This window comes from Acinonyx jubatus, chromosome E2, assembly GCF_027475565.1.
Source record: "Acinonyx jubatus isolate Ajub_Pintada_27869175 chromosome E2, VMU_Ajub_asm_v1.0, whole genome shotgun sequence".
NCBI lineage: Eukaryota > Metazoa > Chordata > Mammalia > Carnivora > Felidae > Acinonyx > Acinonyx jubatus.
In genome coordinates, this window is record NC_069396.1 from 57,194,758 (window position 1) to 57,215,082 (window position 20,325).

A 20,325-nucleotide genomic window follows, 5' to 3' on the forward strand; every position below is an offset into this window, starting at 1 on the left:
GTGAATGGTCAGGCCCAAGTGACCCACTGTACCTTTCTGTCACAGGTGAGGAAGCACACAACCTGCTCTGTGCCCAGTGATTCAAGATATATCTGAAGGCTATATGTGAAGGGTGTCCTACTGATAATGGGAGGATGCTTAGGAGTTCTGGAGAGAGAGAAACATAGATAAAGAAACAGGGAAGGAGAGACTGAGGACTCACCTCCAGCCTCCTCCTGTGCATCTTGCACAGAGACCCACACTGGGGGGTCTGTGTACAGAGGAAGATGGAAAGGGGTCAAGGCAGGCCCAGGAGGGGGAGAAAAGGGGCTCAGTTTGGGGATATCATAGCTTGCATTGGCCCCTCACCACTACTCATTTCCCAGGAGCCCCTCCTGACCTCCCACCCACAGAGAGATCTCCAAGGTGGTATAGGTGCCTTTGCCTTTGGGGAAAGATCAAGAAACCTCCTCTTAAGTAGAGGCCCCTTTCATCCCCAACCTCTCCTGTTTTCTCTCTGCATCTTGAAGTCTCAGGGATTCAGTCCCCAGGGATTATGGGGAGGGGTCCCAAGAGCTCCCAGGAACTCAGTGTTAGATGGCAATGAGCTTCAGTGGGTAGAATATGGGCAACTCCACATCCCCACCTCTCTCCTGACTTGTCTTCTAGGAAGCCTGTCAAGTAGTTGCCTTCCATACAGAGAACCAAACTCCAAAACTGGTAAGTGAAGGATCTCTTTTATCCTTGTTTGTAGACAAAGAGAAGCCTTGGGTTTGAGTGTTGGCTCAGCCACCTTCCAGCTCTGTGATCTTGGGCTCATTACCATGCCTTTCTGATCCCCAGACTCTACAATGGCAGAAGGGGTTGGGGTCAGCATGAGGCCAGTGAGGACTCTTAAACTCTAATTTTCTGCAGCAGAGACCTCCTCCAAAAGAAGAGAGTGAAAATAAACCTGATCCGCTTGCCAGGAATAACGCCATACCTGCTCTTTCCCCATTCCTAAGAGATGAGAATCTGTTGCGACTGGCGCAACAAACACCGAGATCAGGGTCCTGAGGGTAGAAGAATGTAAGAAAAAAAGAGAGAAGAGAAAGTTTGGGAACAAGAGGATCCCCTGGGCTGATGGCCCAAGTGACGGCTTTATTGTTGCTATACATAATCTTTTATAATATAAGACTCTTATGGATCAGGTCATTCTAAGAATAATCAGGTTTCACATAATCGCTGCCAACCAAAACATTTAGTTCTGTGTTTCTTGTGAATTTTCTAGACGGGACACAACAAGACCTTGTTGATAAGATTGCTAGCAAAACACAATTCCCATGTTTGTTTCTATCTGACTCGGGGTAGAAAAAGGGAGGTAGCATTACTGCCAACACCTGCAGACCACAGGCTTCAGGAATTAACTTTCTCAGCCTTGACAAGGCTTTCGTATGCCCTTGAAAGTGGGGGAATGGGAGGGGGAACCACCGGGTTGGCTGAGTCAACAAGGAACAGTTGCTCGACCCGGTCTCAGCCTGGCACTGGGGCCCGGCCTCCCACATGAATGGCAGGGGGAACCACTGGGTTGGCTGAGTCGACAGGGAGCCTTTGCTCGACCCGGTCTCAGCCTGGCACTGGGGCCCGGCCCCCCACAAGAATCATGGGATCTTGGAGGAGAGAAAGGAAGAGAACAGCTGGTGGGGGTAGGTAGTGCTTAGAGAAGTTCCATTTGCCAAGAAATGAGCTCCTGTCTGTCAGGATGCAACACGGATATGCTTAGTAGAGTGAGGGAGAACTCAGAACCCAGTCTCTCACCCATACATGTGATTCCTTCATTTATTTGTTCATGCACTGTTCCAGTGCACATGTATGTCCATGTGCTGGATATGCCATAGGTAGTCATTTCTTATTGGTGCTATAACAAATTTCCACAAGCTCAGTACATTAAAACAACACAGTTTTTTTTTTTTTAGAAAGAGAGAGAGAGGGAGAGAGAGAGAGAGTGAGTGAGCACGAACAGGGGAGGGGCAGAGAGAGGGACACAGAGGGACCAAAGCGGGCTCTGCACTGAAAGCAGAGAGACCAATGTGGGGCTTGAACTCACAAACCGTGAGATCATGACCTGAGCCCAAATCAAGAGTTGGACGCTTAACCAACTGAGCCACCCAGGCGCCCCAAAACAACACAGTTGATAAAATGATCTCATAGTTCTATAGTTCATAGTTCTGAAATGGGTCTCATGAGGCTGAAACCAAGATGGCAGCAGGCTGTGTGCCTTCTGGAGGCTCTGGGGGACAATCCATTTCCTTGCCTTTCCAGCTTTTAGAGCCTGCCCGTGTTCCTCTGCTCATGGTCCCTTTCCTCCATCTTCAAAGCCAACAATGATTGGTCAAGTCTAACTCACATTGAACCACTTAGACCCCCCCGCTTCCTTCATCACATCTCCTTCTCTATTAAGGACTCTTGTGATTACATTGGGGACATCCAGATAATCTGGGATAACCTCTCAATTTTAAAGCCAGTGGATTAGCAACCTTAATTACATCTGCAACCATAGTTCCTCCTTGTCATGTAACATGACATAATTGCAAGTTATGGGAATTAGCACATGGAACTTTTGAGGGATGCATTCTTCTGCCTACTACCAATAGTAAACAGGATACCTTGGGAATGCATCTTGGGAAGCTGGTATTGCAGCTTAAGTGGAAGGGCAGAAAATGAGAGCATGAATGGATGAATGATCAGTTGTGAGGAAACTATACATGAAAATTTAAATAAAGTGATAGATAGTGCTTTGTGGATGGTTTAGAGTGAGTGGCAGAGATTCTCTCAATTTTGGGCAGTATTAGATCATGACCTTAATGACAAGAAGTGTTTAATTCTTTGAAGATTGTTGGAAAGATATCCCAGAGCTATCACCCAAGAAGACACTAAGGTGAGAATAATCTTATGCTCAAGGAAGAGTCTAAATGCTGCAGGGGAGGTGGAGAGAATGACAAGATCAATGGAAGGAGACAGAGAGGAACCAGATTGTATAAAGGAGCTGAGTAAGAACAAGGAATGTGTGCTACATGTTCAGTCCCATTGCAAATCGTCTAAGCATCTACTGGGAATCCATATATGATTAATAGTGACTTATATGAAAATGGGTTGTAAGGCGTATAACTGGGAGCCGAGAGACCACAGAAAATGCAATTGCCACCCTCCTGGTGAAATGTGGTGCCAAGTTAGACACCAAATGAATGAAGTAGATAAATACAAGACATGTTCTTGAGGTAGAACCATTTGGAGGAGGTTCTGTTGGATCTGGTTTTTCCTAGTTGCTTGCTCTTGGACTCATTCATTCCTTTGTGCAATTAATTTTCACTGCAACTAAACCTATACTAGTCAGGAGAGAGGAATCATGCGGAGGGAAGTGTGTACAAATGAGGATGCTTAGTGTAACAGTATAGTATACCAGAAAGACAAAGGCACTTGGCTTCAAATAGTCATTTTTCTACTTCTGTATGATAAGCTCATTTATCTTCTATTTTATCCACAATAAAATGAGGTTAAATCTCCCTGTTTTAGGTTCTCTGTGTGGATGAGGTCAGGACAAAAACGTGAAAGCATTTCACATGCTTCTGCAACAGAGAAAGTGCTGTATACATGATGTAAATTGCCCCACTCCATTCCGCTCACCTCAAACCTCTACCTCACCCCTGCTTCCAGTCATCTGTGAACATATGATAGATCCCTTGGAGGTGAATACCAATACCCTTTTGAGTCAGTTCAAATCTTAGAGACAGGAACAAGCACTATTTAATTTAGAGTGCTTAATTAAGAGTCAACTTTCCTCTTAATTCCCAAAAGGACTGGTTTTGTTGGGACATTGAATGGACAACAACAAAATATGTTCAGGAATAGCTGGTAGAGAGGATCAGACGAGCAGTAACCTAATATATGACTCATGAGACTACGCAAAGCAAACACATCGCACTGTGCAGCCCTTGCTCACCCATTTTGTTATCATTTCCTGCCTGTACAACATAAAATAACTCTACTTACTTTGACTTTGGTTTCAACTTTTTCTTTTGTTAAAGAATTTAGTCTTTCTTTTGTTAAAGAACGTTGTTCGATTCAGGGTTGAGGTAGAGATACTGTAGGTATTTTTCCAACAATCAATAAATGGGAGGCAATCAATAAAGGAGAGCTACTGTGATTTTCTCCTTAGATTCACATCTTCCTGCAGGTAACCCCAGACACTTACATGTTCTGGCTGGGCCCTTTAGTGGCCATCGTCTTCCTCACCATCCTTCTTTTTTTCCTCACTCATCGCTGGTGCCATGCCACAAAGAGTGAGTCTTGGGAAGAAGAGGCCAGTTTCCATCTAAGCAGAACAGGGAGTTAGGATGAGAGTGCTCAGGTGTGAGTTCTCTGTTTGCAGGCTGATGTCTGGTTCAAGGCAGGAGCCACAGAGGTCAGGTTTTCTAGAGAGAACACCAGTGCCCTCCATCCTTATCAATGGAATGGAAATAGGGAGATATTAATGGGATGGGTCTGTGAACCTTTCAAGAGGTAGAATTTCTTTTCTTTTTTTTTAATGTTTATTGATCTTTGAGAGACAGAGAGAGAGAGAGAGAGAGAGAGAGAGAGAGCATGAGCGGGTGAGGGGCAGAGACAGAGGGAGACATAGAATCTGAAGCAGGCTCCAGGCTCTGAGCTGTCAGCACAGAGCCCGATGCTGGGTTCAAAGTCACGAAATGTGAGACCATGACCTGAGCTGAAGTTGGACGCTCAACTGACTGAGCCACCCAGGCGCCCCTAGAGAGGTAGAATTTCTGACTCTACTTTTTGGTAGTAATTCCAGGCAATACTGCACCTCTCTGGTTCCATCCATGTTGCTGCAAATGGCATGATTTCATTCTTTCTCATTGCCAGGTAGTATTCCATTGTGTATGCTGAGTGAAATAAGTCAGTCAGAGAAGGACAGATATCATATGTTTTCACTCATATGTGGATCTTGAGAACTTAACAGAAGTCCATGGGGGAAGGGAAGGGGAAAAAATAGTTAGAGAGAGGGAAGCAAACCACAAGAGACTCTTAAATACAGAGAACAAACTGAGGGTGGATGGGGGAGTGGAGGAGAGGAGAAAGTGGGTGATGGGCATTGAGGATGGCATTTGTTGGGATGAACACTGGGTATTTTTTGTAAGCCAATTTGACAATAAATTATATTAAAAAAAATACTGCACCTCTGTGCATGGGTATCTGTATCTATTAAATGAGGACCCAGAAATGCCCTTCCACGTGTTTTTGATGACTTCTATTCCCTACAGATGCTGCTATAATGAACAGAGAGCCTGAGGTGGACAGAATGGTGAGTAGGGAGGTAGGTCCTCCTCAGCTCACCCTCTTCAGTGCAGTCTCACTTCCTCCTACTGCCCACAAATGTGTGCACACCGTCCTTCCCATTTCCCATTATGCAGGATCCTCCAGCAGAAGACGCACAGGAGGTGACATACACAGAGTTGGGTCATTGCATTTTCACACAGCAAAAAACCACCCCCACTTCCCAGGGGCCCAAGGAACACTCGAGTGATGCCAGTGTATACATGGAATTTGTAAGGCCAATCAAGGCTTGAATCCTATGCCTGAGCACACCCAGAAAGACCCTGAGGAGGCTTTAGACCCATGGACGCCATAGCTCTTTCTGAAACCTCGCTTGACAACTCTGTCCTAACAACAAATTATGTCTTCAGATTCATCTCACCCTAAGATGAGATAAAGACCTCAGGACCCCCTAGAAAACATTCGTAGGATTGTTGTCCTTGTTATTCTCATCTCTACCATCTATTCCCTAAGTTCTCTGCCCTGCTCTGTGCTATGGTTGTGCTATGGTAAAGGGTAGGAGCTGATCCCTATTGATTTTGACTTTGGCTTCCTTGCTGTCTGGCTCCATTGGACCCTGTCAATAGAGACCTCCCTGTAATTATGCTGAGTCAATTTCTTACTTAGTGCTATCTTTAACTGCTACCATTTATATAACTCCACCTTAAAGTGAATTATCTACATACTGCCAAAATCAAGAATTATGATATTAAGAATTCTCCAAGACCATTTGCCTGTGACAGGACCAAATATCTTACCCATGAATTAAGACACGATGTATAGTGTGAAGTAATGTGTCCCCAGGCTAAGACTGTAAATAATTTTGTTCTTCATTGTTTACAGGGTAAACAACTGTATTGCTCTCACAGGCTAAAATGTGAAACACACTAGGGGGTCAGAGATGTGTTTTTTTTTTTTTTAATGTTGGTGGTCTTTTCTCATTACAGAAAAGACATTCATTCTTTGTATAAAAGTTGGAAAATAGATACAGAAAAAAGAAAAATCACCAATAAATTTATCATCAGATAATCATTTTAAACACTTGTTGCTTTAATTTTGGCTTAAAGTACTCATGTGTGTGGTTCGACAGAATTTTACGCATTTGCACCTTTGCAACCACCACCTATGCCAAAATGTAGAATATTCTTAACACCCCAGAAAACTTTCTTGGCCCTTTTTGTGGGTAAGTTCTGACTTCCGTTACTATGCTACTATAAACAAATAAACAAAGCTACCATCTATCTACTATTAATCATCTTTCTTCCTGGCTATTACTGAATTTCACCTACATGGAACCATATACTATGTATTTTTGTGACTGGCACCTTTCGTTCAACATTATATGTTTGATATTTCATCACATCTTTGCATGTGAAAAATTATTTTCCATCCTGTGTAAGAATCCATTGTGTGACTATGTCACAATTATGTATCTAGTTGTGGTGAGTGTCCCAAACTCTGATGCCTTAATTTCTTGCACTCTTATGTCCTTCCAGAACCATCCAGATAGATCTACCCAATCTTACTGGAATCCAGGAAGCCATGCTGGGGCAGGCCCAGGCATCCTCAAGTGAGAGATACTGGAAGCTCTGGTGGCCAGAGAGCACCTGGCTGGTGTCCCCAGCATGGAGTCTGGCTCTCGCCCATCACCTTTGCAGCTAACTCCTTCAGGGCACATAGGGAGTACCATGTCTCAATTTAGTATAGACAATTGCCCCCAAGGCTCAATCAAGGAAATCCAGTAGCAGGATGTGGATCTATCAGGATAATTCTGGAAAGAACAAAACAGTGCAAGAAATTAAGACATCAGAGTTTGGGAGACTCAGCAATATTTTGGATGCAGAACTAGCATCAAAGTTAACCTTGTTAGAGAACAACAGTGAAAATGACAGGTTTCTGTGCAGCAATGACAGGAATTCACATTTTTGAGCACCTCTTCAACAAAATCTGTTTCACATATATTTCTTCAATGAATCTTTCTGTAAAATTTATCAGGGCTCCTTGTTATCTGCACTTTGCTAAGTAGGGAAATTCAAAGAGATTAAGTACCTTGTCAAAGGTCACACAACATGGCATGTTTGTTGACCATGATGGGGCCCCAAAAAGAAGACCCCTGAACCCAACCACTGTCTGGTGAAACCACCTCCTGTAAACATATATCATACCTTAGATTTAGGGGATTGGTCCAGGTATGGACTATAAGACACACTTGGGTTTTGGAACCAGGGGAGACCTTGGGCTTGGCTCAAAAATATTTCCAGGAAGTCAGATATTTTTGTTCAGCACATGTTGCGGGGAAACCAAAGCTATTATTGAGAAAGGAAGTTGTTCAGCTTTCTCTATCATCAACAGTTTGTAGAGGGACCTGAACAAGGATGAGAGGACCTAACAGACAGCACCCGTGCATGGGTCAGTTCTGTGGGGCTCCTGGTTTCTGCACAACAGAGGTGTACAATAGCCAAGGAAGGAAAGTAAGTGTATTAGGTCCTACTGAGATCTACAAGGGGAGGCATGGGGGAGTTACCTGGAACTCCCCAGAGACTGGGGCATGGACCCATAGCAATCACATGGACAACTGAGGTTTTCCACAACCTCAGTTTGAACACAAGGTTTCAGCTTGGATGCTAGGGTTAAGGCAAGAATTTGGAAAAGAGTTTAAGTCTCCATGTGACTTCTCTTACAGTGTTATGAATGAATATGTGAAGGCAAATCCTTCTCCCAGACCACAATGTCCTCTTTCTCAGTAGAGAAGTAAGAAGCTCCTTCCAGGGCACCTGGGAGGCAAAAAAAAAAAAAAAAAAAAAAGGTGTTTAGGGATAAGTTTGATTCTGAGAACAAGTTGGCTGTTGAGATCCCAGGGAAGAGAAGATTAAAGAAAGGTTTTGGGGATTTGTGCCTAGAAAGATGTTCTAGAGACCTTCCCACTGGAATGATCTAGGTTCTGTGACCCTAAGTGGGGTCTACATTCTGTAGAACCTGAATTCCTCAAGGAAAGGATGCTGTGGAATGCATGAAGTTCAGTAATGTCCCAAAGCAAGTTCTGGTTCCTCAGCCCATACATGCCAGCAGACGACACAGGACACTGGTTCTCAGCTGGGGCAACGTGGCTGTGTCCACACATGGACCGTTATAATAGTGTCTGGAGACATTTTTAGTTGTCACGACTGTGGAGGGGGTTCTACTGGCATCTAGTGGACAGAAGCCAGGGATGCTTGTCAACATCCTGCAATGCTCAGGATGGTGCTCCCTGCCCCCCCACCCCCACACACACAGCAGAGAATCACTATCTAACCCTGTCAATAATGTTAAAGTTGAAAAAAAAAAAAAACAAAATCTTGTCTAGGATGCAATGCTGGTCACCATTTCCAAAAACTAGCTGAAAAATGTGCCATGAACCCCTGGAAAATGTGTTATACCCTGAGATAAACTCATTTTTTACAGCAACAAAGCCATGTTTTACTAGACAGTGACTCTGTGTGTGTGTGTGTGTGTGTGTGTGTGTGTGTATAGTAACATTTCCATGTACCCTCTGATATACAATATCAAATATTTCACATATCAGAATATACTAAGAAAAGTAGGTTTTGCCATTTCTCAAATCATATCCCTCATCTCTTTTCAGTTCCGCATTTCCCTCAAGAGTAAGTTCTATTGTGGAGGGCACCTGTTGGGATGAACGCTGGGTGTTGTATGGAAACCAATTTGACAATAAATTTCATATTAAAAAATAAAATAATTTTTTAAAAAAGAGTAAGTTCTGACTTCTGTCGCTATGTTACTACAGACAAATAAGCAAATTCACCATCTGTCTATCACTGGAATATAATGTGTTTGTCATGTTCATTTTGTCCCAGGATGAAGTGACCAAGTAACCCTAGCATCTCCCCTGGAGGGTCCAAAACATGCTTCAGAGATGGATATTTTTTGGAGGTTTAGCATTTAGATTTTGCTTTGTGCTTTCTTAGGTGCAGTGTCTTTGGCAAAGTCACTTCTCTTAAAGACTCATTTTCACTATTTTTAAAATCTGTCAGTGGTGTCTTCCAAAAGATGGGAGAGGCCCAGGACACTTGGTGTATTGAAAGGCAAGAGTGATGTATTACAGTTAAAATGAAGTGTACATGGTAGAGAATTTGATTTGGAATATTTGGCTTCCCATCCTTGAAGAATTAGTGATGCCAGGAGTCTACAGCTAACTACAGCTAGTCTACATCTAACTATCTATATACCCCACGATCTGTATCTAGATATATAGATAGATGGAGATATGGATATACAGATAAGTATAGGCATAGGAGTTTCTTTCTTTACAGATGATGAATAGCTCCTGAAAAGATTCCCCTACATGCTGGCATTGAGAAAATCCCAGTGCAAGAGTATACTCTCTTGCTAGTCAAGCCCAAGTGGATATACTCAGTCCCTGAATTCCAGAGAAGGTACATGGGTCCATAACAGGCAAGGCCACATGGCTGTTGACTAATGGTCCAATGGAGAAGAACCTTTGTCTCTATGGCACCATCTTACATCCTGCCTCAGAGCCTTCCACTTGGTTGTGGGATCTGGTTTGAATAAGGATTTGAGCCCATTAGACATTGGTCAAGGAAAACACTCACTTCTCATGGGAAACTTAAACAGGACGTTTGGTCTCCTTCAGACCCCACCCGAGAGCTATCCAGAGCTAAGTTCTTTAGGAAGGAACCATTACTTGTGAGGCAATAGATGTAGAAATTCTCTGACAAGGAACTCTTACCTCATACTTCCTACTGATTTATCTTACTGTTTTATGAGGATCTGTCATTCTGCTAATGTGCCCCAACAAGAGACTAACTGGGCTGAGGTTCTGACAGAATCATGGCCCCCAGAGACACCATCCATCTCTGTCTCGGTGAGTCCTGTAATGCAAGTGGGTCAGGGGGGGAAGATGTCCCAAAACTGTCCATGTCCTCTTACTATGAGGACTCAGTGACTTTAGTGGCTGCCAAGGAGATTCTGGCCTCCTTAGTAGAGAGTTGGGCCTTGTTCAGATGTCTGTAACTGTGTCTGCTCAAGTCCAAGTGGCTTGTGGGGCCTGTTCAACCCACATCATGCTGTCTAGAGATCCATGGTGGGTCCAGAGTTCCTATAGATGAGAGCCTTGTGGCCTGGAATCTAAGAGGTAAAACTAAAAGATGAACCTGAAAACTATCCTTTCTGTGGGGGGAAAAAATTGACACCCTGTATGTCATTAGTCAGCATGAATTGGAACAAGGACTACTGTTGAAACTGGAAAACTGATCTTTTGTGAATCTTTCTCTTCCAGTGCTCTGCCTGAGCCAGAAGCTTTGGGCACAGGAAGGTAAGTGTTCCCCTAAATCTTTCCCAGACACCTTCTACTTTGGAACAGAAGGGTTGAAAAGACAGTCAAAAGCCCAAATGAATTCCAATTTTATTCCCCATTTAAGCCATCTCTGCTGTGCCCCCCTCTCCAGACCCCTCAAAAGCATCATACTCAGCCCTGGGTTTAGTGATTGCTTCCATGAGGCTGTCTGTTCCATATCTAAGACATGTATTTCACTGAATGTTCACAACTGCAAGGGTGAGGAAGTTGGGAGCCATCAGTGATTGCCCAGTATCTGTCCCTATGTCAGACCTACTTGTTTTCACAACCTGATTCTCTCCACTTTCTCCACTTTGCTTCACTCAGCAAGATGTTGCCTTAGTCCTTCCCTCCTGTGCAGTCTGTGTACTAGTATGAAGTAGCTCTCCATTACAACTGTATATTCAGTCACCTCTGTTACTGCCTTGGATGGAATCCCATGTCTATCCATGTCTTTCTCTTCCAGTTCCTTCTAAAGACTGTAGTCTGAATTACTTGTGTGTTTAAAACACAAGTATGTTTATCACCTTCATAGAACCCATCAGGGGTCTAACTTCAGATAAACCTACTGACATGGCCATGGCCGTGGCTCCCTAGCTGTGCTGGGCTGCTTCTGCTCCCCCAAGCCCATTTTCCATTCTCCCACCGAGTCTCTGCTCCTCAGTCACTCTGACCTTGTTTTCATGTGTCCCATACATATTTGTACTTTATTATCCAGGACCTTCTCCTGTTGTTCCTGTGATCCACAATGCTCCTAACCTGTCTGTCCACATCGCCTAGGCTACTCATCCTCATGTATCAGCTGAACCCTCACATTTGTTATCAGATTTCCAAGATCTGTGTCTCTGTACTGCAGACTGTGTGTCATGACCTGTGATTATATACTTGCCTATTTTTTTAATGTTTATTTTTGAGAGAGAAACAGAGCACAATGGGAGAGGAGCAGAGAGACAGGGAGACACAGAATCCGAAGCCTCCAGGCTCTGGGCTGTCAGCACAGAGCCCGACGCAGGGCTTGAACTCACAGACTGCGAGATCGTGACCTGAGCTGAAGTCGGACGCTCAACCAACTGAACCACCCAGGTGCCCCTACACTTGTCTATTTTTAAAAGTAGTACCTGACACTTCCCATATTATCATTCTCCTAAAGGTCTTAACCAGGTTGTTTAGGTCAGGGTTTCCCAACCTCAGTCCTATTGACAGTTGGGAGCAGGTGTTGTTTGGAGGGAAGTCCTGTGCATTGTAAGATCCCTGGCCTTTACCCAGAAGATGCCAACAGTGCCTTCTGCCCCCATGTGACAACGAAAAATGTCCCTAGGCATTACTGAATTGTCCCCTGGGAGGCAAAATTGCCTCCTGTTGCGAACCACTGGTTTAGGTCATTATATTAAATAAACATTGTATCTGCATTAATGGAGATATCCATGATCTCTTCATCTGTTTTGGAAGAACAAAAGCATGGAGGTATTGGTGAGTGAATACTATTAAATAAAAGGAAGTCCTGCAATTTTTGGTAAATACAGTCAACACCTTCCACAGCCACCTGTAGCAAGTTGGTCTTCCTTCACAGCAATCCTCATGAGAATGGCAAATTCCCTTTCTACCCCCCCACCCCTCCTCACAGAGCTGCAGTTGAGCACACCACTATCAGGTCTAAGAGATGATACATCTTGATAAAGGAACCAGCAGGCTTGGAGTTGTTCATGAGGGTTGCCATGGCAACGGAACACCAAACAGACTTTGTGGCAGACTAGTGGTTGCTAAGGGCTGTGGGAAGGTAGAGTGGGGAGTGACCTCTTGGTGTATACGGGGTCTCCTTCGGGTTGATAAAAATGCAAGAAGATAGAGGTGATGATTGGACAACACTGTGAATGCGCCAAATGCCACCGAATCATACACTTTAAAAATGGTTAATTGTATGTTATGTGAACTTCACCTCAAAAAGAAAATGAACATGTGAAAAGGAAGGGGTTCAGTTCCTCAAAAGGCTAAACATAGAATTATCATGTGATCTAGCAATTCCTCTCCTACATATACAACCAAAGGAATTGAAAACAGGAACTTGAACAGAGATTTGTACAGCAATGGTCACAGCAGCATTATTCACAATAGCAAAAGACAGAAACAATCCAAATATTCATTGGCATGAGTGGATAATCAAAATGTGGTCTACACATACAAGGGAATATGACTTAGCCATCAAAAAGAAGGGTATTCTGACACGTGGTACACATGCATGAACCTCGAAGATATTATGCTAAGTGCAATACACCAGACATGGAAAAACAAATACTGTATTTGATACGGGGTACCTTGAATGGGCAAATTCATAGACAGGAAGTAGATCAGATGTGGAAAGAGGAATGGGGAGTTATTGCCTAATAGTTACAGAGTTTCTGTTTGGAATCATGAAAAAATTCTGAAAATAGAGGTCATGGTTGTGCAATATGATGTATGTAATTAATTCCATTAAACTGTACACTTAAAAAATGGTCGAGGGGCACCTGGGTGGCCCCGTGCATTGAGCAGCTGACTCGATTTCAGCTCAGGTCATGATCCCAGGGTCATAGGATTGAGCCCCGGGTTGGGCTCCATGATGAGCATGAAGCCTCCTTGGGATTCTCTTTCTCTCTCCTTCTGCCCCTCTGCCCCACTCGTGCTCTCACTTTCTCTAAAATAAAAAAAAATTAATGGTTGAAATGGTGAATTTTATGTTATATATATTTTGCTACAATTGAAATATACCAAAAAAAAGAGAAAAGATTTTAAAAAGGAAGGAATCCTGGGTCTTTCAGACCTTAACTTATTTGCATTTCCCCCACAGAGAAGAAAAGCACTATAGTTTCTCCATGGCCGGCACCTGACTCTGGGCTCTATTTTCTTCCAGGGTATTTTCCCATTCCTATTATATCTGCCACACCTGGTTCTGTGATTCCCTGGAATGAGTCTGTGAAGATCCTGTGTTGGGGGACTCCTGAGTCTTACTTGTACCAACTGGAAATCCTGAGAAACTCCACATTTGAGGTGGTAGAGAAGAAATTGGGATTTCAGGAGAAGGCTGAATTCCTCATTAGCCACATGAATACCAACACTGCAGGGCGTTATCAGTGCCAATATAGGAAAGAGTACAAATTATCGGAGCACAGCAAAACCCTGGAGCTGGTGGTGACAGGTGAGGACACATCCAGCGTCTCCAGCCCTTGGGTGTTGTTTCTTTCTTATTCTTTCAAAGGCTTTACTTTTAGAACAGTTTGGGTTTACAGAAAAGTTGAGAAGATAAGACAAAGGCATTTCCATAGACCTGTCACCCACTCTCCCCTGCTGTTAACATCTTCCATTAGTACGGACTTTTCTTCCTATTAACGAACCAATATGGATAACTTAGCATGCGCTGAAGTCCGCAGTTTATTTAGATTTCCTTAGCTTTTATCCAGAGTCCTTCATCTGTCCCAAGATCCTATCCCACGCTGCATAGAGTTATCATGTCTGCTTAGGTTCCCCTTGGATGTGGAAGTTTTAAGGAGTGCCGGTCAGGTATTTTCTAGAATGTCCCAATATTGGAAGTTGTCTGGAAGTTGCTGGGGTCATTGGATCACTGTGAGGGAGACCACAGAAGCACAGTGACATTTTCACCACATCACACTGAGGCTACATACCATGCAAATGAATATGGCTGTTGATGCTGAGATTGAGCACCTGGCTGAGGTGGCATAGGCAGGTTTCTCTCCCAACCCTTTCCATATGGAAGGAAATCACTATATGCAGCCTGTACCTGAGGCAGGTGAGATAGTTATGCTCCCTATGCTCCCTGCATGAATCCAGCCCTTGGTTTTAAGCCCTCTCTCTCTTCAAGGTGGCTTGACCCTGTGCTTCTAGAAGCATCTTTTTTCTAGAAGAGTCCACCCTGAATTTCTACCTGCTGACATTCTTTTTACATAATGTCAACTCTCTCTGTCCCTGACATAGCTCCTCAAACTCTTTGGATACTATCCGCCCTTTTCCTTAACATGTGGCTTGTGATATTGTGATTTATAGTAAGAACTATATATATGGTCTTCATTCCTGTTCCTGGCACAGAGCTCCTAAATCCCTTGGAATTTCCTGAGTTATATGAATGACAAAGATGTTTTGCTATTCCTAACAACCCCCTTTTGACCACTCCTGAGGTTATGTCAAAGAGATAACTTTTGGACTACCTCCAAGGAGAGGAGAGGGGCTGGAGATTGAATCAATCACCAATGGCCAAAGGTTCAATCAATCATGCCTATGTAATGAAGCCTCCATAAGAACCCAAAAGGAGAGAATCCAGGTTGGTAAGCACAAGGAGGTACTGGTAGAGCAGGGCACAAGGATATGGCACCTGGGCCTTATTTATCTCTACCATTTGGCTGTCCCTGATTTCATCCTTTAGAATAAACCAGTGATCTAGTGGGTAAACTGATTTCCTGAGTCCTATAAGCCATTCTAGCAAATTAAGCGAACCCAAGGAAGGAGTTCTGGGAACTTCTGATTTATAGCCATTCCGTCAGAAGCACAGGTGACAGCAAGGGCTTGTGATTGGCATCTGAAGTGGGGGTGGTCTCATAGGACTGAGCTCCTAACCTATGGGATCTGACGTTATCTCCAGGGAGATAATGTCAGAATTAAGTTGAATTATGGGATGCCCAGCGGGTGTCTCAGAATTTCTTGGTGGTGTGGGGGAAAGCCCCACAGGTTGTAATTGGGAACAGAATCATGTGGGTCTTGTGGCTTTAGAAACAAGATCTCTATCTCTTGAAAATGGTATCTCACCCAAGTCTCACAGGCTGCTTGTTTGCTCAGCCCCGTCTGCAATAATTTGGGACAGAGTATATGTCCTGGGGTAGGAAAATGGGAAGTTCCCAGCTCCCATTCCTTTGAATCAAGGAATATCAGCATCTTGCCTTCCCTTAGGATGGACCCAACATGAGTGTTGAGGATAAAGGGAAAAGGATGAAAAATCTTGCTAATAGCTCACTCTCTTTTCTTTAAGGCTTGTACGACAAACCCTCCCTCTCAGCAGTGCAGGGCATGGTGGTGATGCTGGGAGAGAATATTTCCCTGCAGTGCAGCTCAACAGACATCCCATTTGATAGATTTTCACTGACCAAAGAAGGAGGAGCCACCCTGTCACAGCACCAAAGTGGGGTACACCAAGGCAACTTTATTCTAGGCCCTGTGAACCACAACTTCTCAGGGAACTACAGGTGCTATGGTTGGTACAGTGGCAGCCCTTATGTGTGGTCAGCCCCCAGTGATGCCCTGGGGCTTGTGGTCACAGGTAGGTGCACCCCAGTCCAGCCCTGAATCCTCCTCTTGGGGCCTTGGCATTAGGCAGGAATATGGAAGGTACACTGAGAAAAAACAGTGGGGTAGTAGAGGGCCATTAAGCAGAGGACTGTGAAGACAAAAAAGACTTTCATCCACACCCCATTCAACATTCACATCCTCTCCGAGAGTTCTGTAGACAGTGCCCTTTAAAAACGTGGTCTGGGGGCACTTGGGTGGCTCAGTCAGTTGAGCGTCTGACTTCGGCTCAGGTCATGATCTCACAGTTCATGAGTTTGAGCTCCGAGTCTGGCTCTGTGCTGACATCTCAGAGCCTGGAGCCTGCTAAGGATTCTGTGTCTCCCTCTCTCTCTTTCTGCCCCTCTCCCGCTCATGCCCTCTCTCTCTCTCTCTCTCTCAAAAATAAATAAACATGAAAGAACAATTAAAAAAAAAAAACATGTGGTCTGTTGAGAATGGAGAGTCCAACGTTTAGAATCATGTTAAGGGGTGTGGTTGAGACATAGATCCCAGACACCACCTTAGGCTGACCCACTTCTCTTTTTTCATATGCTTAGCTGCATCTGGGAACCCTTAAACTGACCTTCAGTACTAGACTCCACTCTGAGTGATTGGCTAGAAACTCTAGCATAAGCCCAATTATTATACTGTTTGCATCACTCAGCTCAGCGAGAGAAGACAAGTTCGAGCAAAAGAAAGTAACTGCGGACCGCTGAGTGGGGCGACCACATTCATCTTCTGTGGCCACTTTGTCCGATCACTCCACAAGCTGAGCAGATACAGTAGTCATGGCTCTGTAAGATCATACAGGCTAGAGTGCTCTTTTCATTTAACAGTGCATGGATAGTTGGGCATCGATGGAGGAGGAGTGAATCTATTTGTCTTTTTCTTTAGAGTAGTCACCTTGTCTTGTTTCAAAAAGCATCTGTCCCAGTGTCGGGATGATACTATGTTGTATTATCTTCTAATCTGAAAATCCAAATCCGTTTGAAATTAATTTCTGTATTTATTAATGTCTACTTATTTTTGAGAGAGGGAGAGGAAGAGCACGAGAGGGGGAGGGGCAGAGAGAGAAGGGGACAGAGGATTTGAAGCAGACCCTGCTCTGACAGCGGGGCTTGAACTCACGAACCATGAAATCATGACCTGAGCTAAAGTCGGACTTAACCGACTGAGCCACCCAGGTGCCCCTAATTCCTGTATTTTAACCAGAGAGAGTTACTACAATTTATGAGCATTGTAATCTCACAGTACTTTATTAATTCCTGGCACATAGGCCTATGAAGCCCATATAACAAATGAAGAAAATTTTTTTAAAGTTTCAGAGAACAGCAATGTCTAGTGAACAGTCACACAAGAGTGGAGATAAATTTTACCAAAGATTATCTGAAGACTTTCTCCTAGCTACTTCCCAGATACCAACCATACCATATCCTTTGTCACGCATGGAAGAGGAACACAAATTGTTATGTGGGGTGAGGAAAGTGTAGAGAAAATGTACTATTCTGAATACATGAATGTGTTGCAAGGCTGTGGGTTTTTAAATTTAATTTATTTATTTAAATTCAAGGTAGTTAACATACATTGTAGTCTTGGCTTCAGGAGTAGAACCCAATGATTCATCACTTACATATGATACCCAATACTCATCCCAACAAGCGTTCTCCTTAATGTCTATCACCCATTTGGCTCACCACCCCACCCCACAACCTCCTCTCCAGCAACACTCAGGTTGTTCTCTGTATCTAAGAGTCTCTTATAGTTTGCCTCCTCTCTGTTTTTATCTTATTTTTCCTTTCCTTCCTATATGTTCATCTTTTGTGTTTCTTAAATTCCATATATGAATGAAATCATACGATATTTGTCTTTCTCTGATGGACTCATTTCACTTAGCATAATACACTTTGGTTGGATCTATGTTGTTGCAAATGGCAAGATTTCATTCTTTTTTTATCACTGAGTAATATTCTATTGTATATATATACCACATCTTTGTATCCATTCACCAGTCAATGGGCATTTGGGCTCTTTCCATACTTTGGCTATTATTGATTGTGCTTCTATAAACATTGGGGTGCATGTAGGGGATATAGCTCAGGAGCAGAACATTTGACTGCAAGGCTTTGACTAGACTTTGAGGGAAATTACTACATGAAGAGGGATTCAAGAGCCAACACAACATCCCCATAATCACCTCCTTTCCTGTTCACAAGATGCCCCTTGGATCCAGGCTCACAGACTAAGTATGGCACTCGTGAATGCATGAGCTTATTGAGGGTGGGGGTTTAGTGGAAGCACAAACAGGGAAATGAGCTCCTTTTCAGGGCTCTGTGTTGGGATGAAATGGAACATGACCAATGATTGCTCATCTCCTTTGAATTATGTCCACAGATATAATGAAGCAAGATTACACAATGGAGAATTTGATCCGAATGGGCGTGGCAGGACTGGTCCTTGTGGCTCTCTTGGCCATAGTCATTGGAAATTGGCACAGCCATAAGGTTCCAAACAAGGAAGACTGGCCAGATTTTCCTGAACTGAGCCGGAGTAAACACAAATGTCAGACTGGACCTTTGGACAAAGCCTTAAGAGACACCAGGTAGCCACCTGTCACTGAAAGAGAAATGAGTCAGCACTTGTGGAGCCCTGGGAGAACATAAGGGAGAAAGAGGCACTGACAATTTTGGATCCATTTTCAAACCAATCCAATCGTATTTTCTTATATGTATCTAATACAGTTGTACACCACTTTTCTAGATTTGGTGATAAAATCCTCGGTACAGTCTTGTCTGTGATAAAAATTATTCAAAGTATTCCTAGTTCTCAATCCTGACTTTTTTTCCAGCCTCTACAGAAGGTCTGGCTCAAGACTTTAATCTGTCTTGAATTTATCAGCCAAACCAGGTACCCTTACATCCTCCTAGGTAAGACTTTAACATTCAGAATGCTATTAATTAATACCACCAATTAATTATTAATACTGTCCATTCAACATACCATATTTCCCATGACATGAGTGCTTCTAGTTTTCCCTACGATGACATTTGCGTATTAACACATGCTTTCCCTGTTGTTAAAAAGACTTTCCTGGGGGCGCCTGGGTGGCGCAGTCGGTTAAGCGTCCGACTTCAGCCAGGTCACGATCTCGCGGTCCGTGAGTTCGAGCCCCGCGTCGGGCTCTGGGCTGATGGCTCAGAGCCTGGAGCCTGTTTCCGATTCTGTGTCTCCCTCTCTCTCTGCCCCTCGCCCGTTCATGCTCTGTCTCTCTCTGTCCCAAAAATAAATAAACGTTAAAAAAAAAAAAGAAAAAAAAGAAAAAAAAAAGGCTTTCCTGTTCTTATGAAACTAACATTTCAAGATGTCTCATGCCTCCAATGCAAAGTTGATAGACTTGTGAAAACAGCCCCAACAAGCATCTCCTCTGGGTTATCTCAGTCCTTTGAGCTGCTTAGTCTATCGAATCATCTCTTTGTAGTATCTATCGTGAGGTATGCAAAACATAAAATACTGGAAATATTTATTGAGATTATGAACAAATAAGTTGATGAAGGACATGTTAGATATTGGGCTAGATAAAACCATGAGGAAGTGCCACAGTTTCAGAGGAAGGCTAATCAGAGACATTACATCAGAGCCAGGATTTGGACCTGAGAGATGCAATGAGATTTGATTCCACAGAGAGATAGGATCAACCTCACACACTTGGTTGTGTCCACACCAGGGCCTTGCGTGGAAAAGCATACTGTAAACCTGGGAATAAAAAGACCCTCCCCTCCTAGAAAAAGACTACGTTGTCTGGTAGCCATGATGACAAAAAGCCGCTGGAACCAGTTTTTCACCCATCAGCAATGACCACTCCCCTCAATGAAAAACGCCCTGGTGATTCAACCAATCAGCTCCTTGCTTCTAAATGTCAGCCAATCAGAGACGGATTTACTTCAGTAACTGCACCTGTGAGTGACAGCCAACCCTTCAGAAGGGAAACAAAAATAATATAAAAACAGGGAGGGGGACAAAACATAAGAGACTCTTAAATACAGAGAACAAAGAGTTACTGGAGGGATTGTTGGAGCAGGGATGGGCTAAATAAGTAAGGGGCATTAGGGAATCTACTCCTGAAATCATTGTTTCACTACATGCTAACTAATTCGGATGTAAATTTTAAAAAATAAAAAATAAAATAAAATAAAGTCCCCCTTCAATAAACATCTTTTACAGATGATGCCAATCCACAAGAGGCCCTGAGAATCCATATTTCCCAAAAACCCTGTAGGCTCTGCTCAGAGACTCAGAGGCATCATGTCTAGCCAGCATAACACCCTTAACAGAGTAAA

General features: G+C 43.5%; 2 protein-coding genes across 3 annotated transcripts in view; one reads left to right on the plus strand and one right to left on the minus strand.

Annotated features, from left to right (window-relative positions):
* The window catches only part of RDH13 (retinol dehydrogenase 13), a 280,844-nt gene that overhangs the window by 106,766 nt on the left and 153,753 nt on the right, over nt 1-20,325 (minus strand). The window lies entirely within an intron of this gene.
* Nucleotides 106-19,977, plus strand: FCAR (Fc alpha receptor). Of its 2 annotated transcripts, none has more exons than XM_053210684.1 (8): nt 106-699; nt 5,280-5,320; nt 8,954-10,213; nt 10,628-10,663; nt 13,572-13,856; nt 15,696-15,983; nt 18,383-18,590; nt 18,837-19,321. In XM_053210684.1, exons 3-8 carry the CDS (start codon nt 10,180-10,182, stop codon nt 18,865-18,867), a joined length of 882 nt encoding a protein of 293 aa, XP_053066659.1. In that variant the 5' UTR covers nt 106-699; nt 5,280-5,320; nt 8,954-10,179; the 3' UTR covers nt 18,868-19,321. The 2 variants fall into 2 exon arrangements, with proteins under 2 accessions (XP_053066659.1, XP_014934520.1); XM_015079034.3 differs by lacking the exon at nt 18,837-19,321 and adding an exon at nt 19,713-19,977 and having other exon boundaries at nt 107-699.

Coding starts and splice junctions, on each gene's coding strand:
- FCAR (XM_015079034.3), top strand. CDS start 10,180: ATGGCCCCCAGAGACACCATCCATCTCTGTCTCG. Junction 13,857..15,695: donor CCTGGAGCTGGTGGTGACAG/GTGAGGACACAT, acceptor CTTTTCTTTAAG/GCTTGTACGACAAACCCTCC. Junction 18,591..19,712: donor AAAGCCTTAAGAGACACCAG/GTAGCCACCTGT, acceptor TGTCCACACCAG/GGCCTTGCGTGGAAAAGCAT.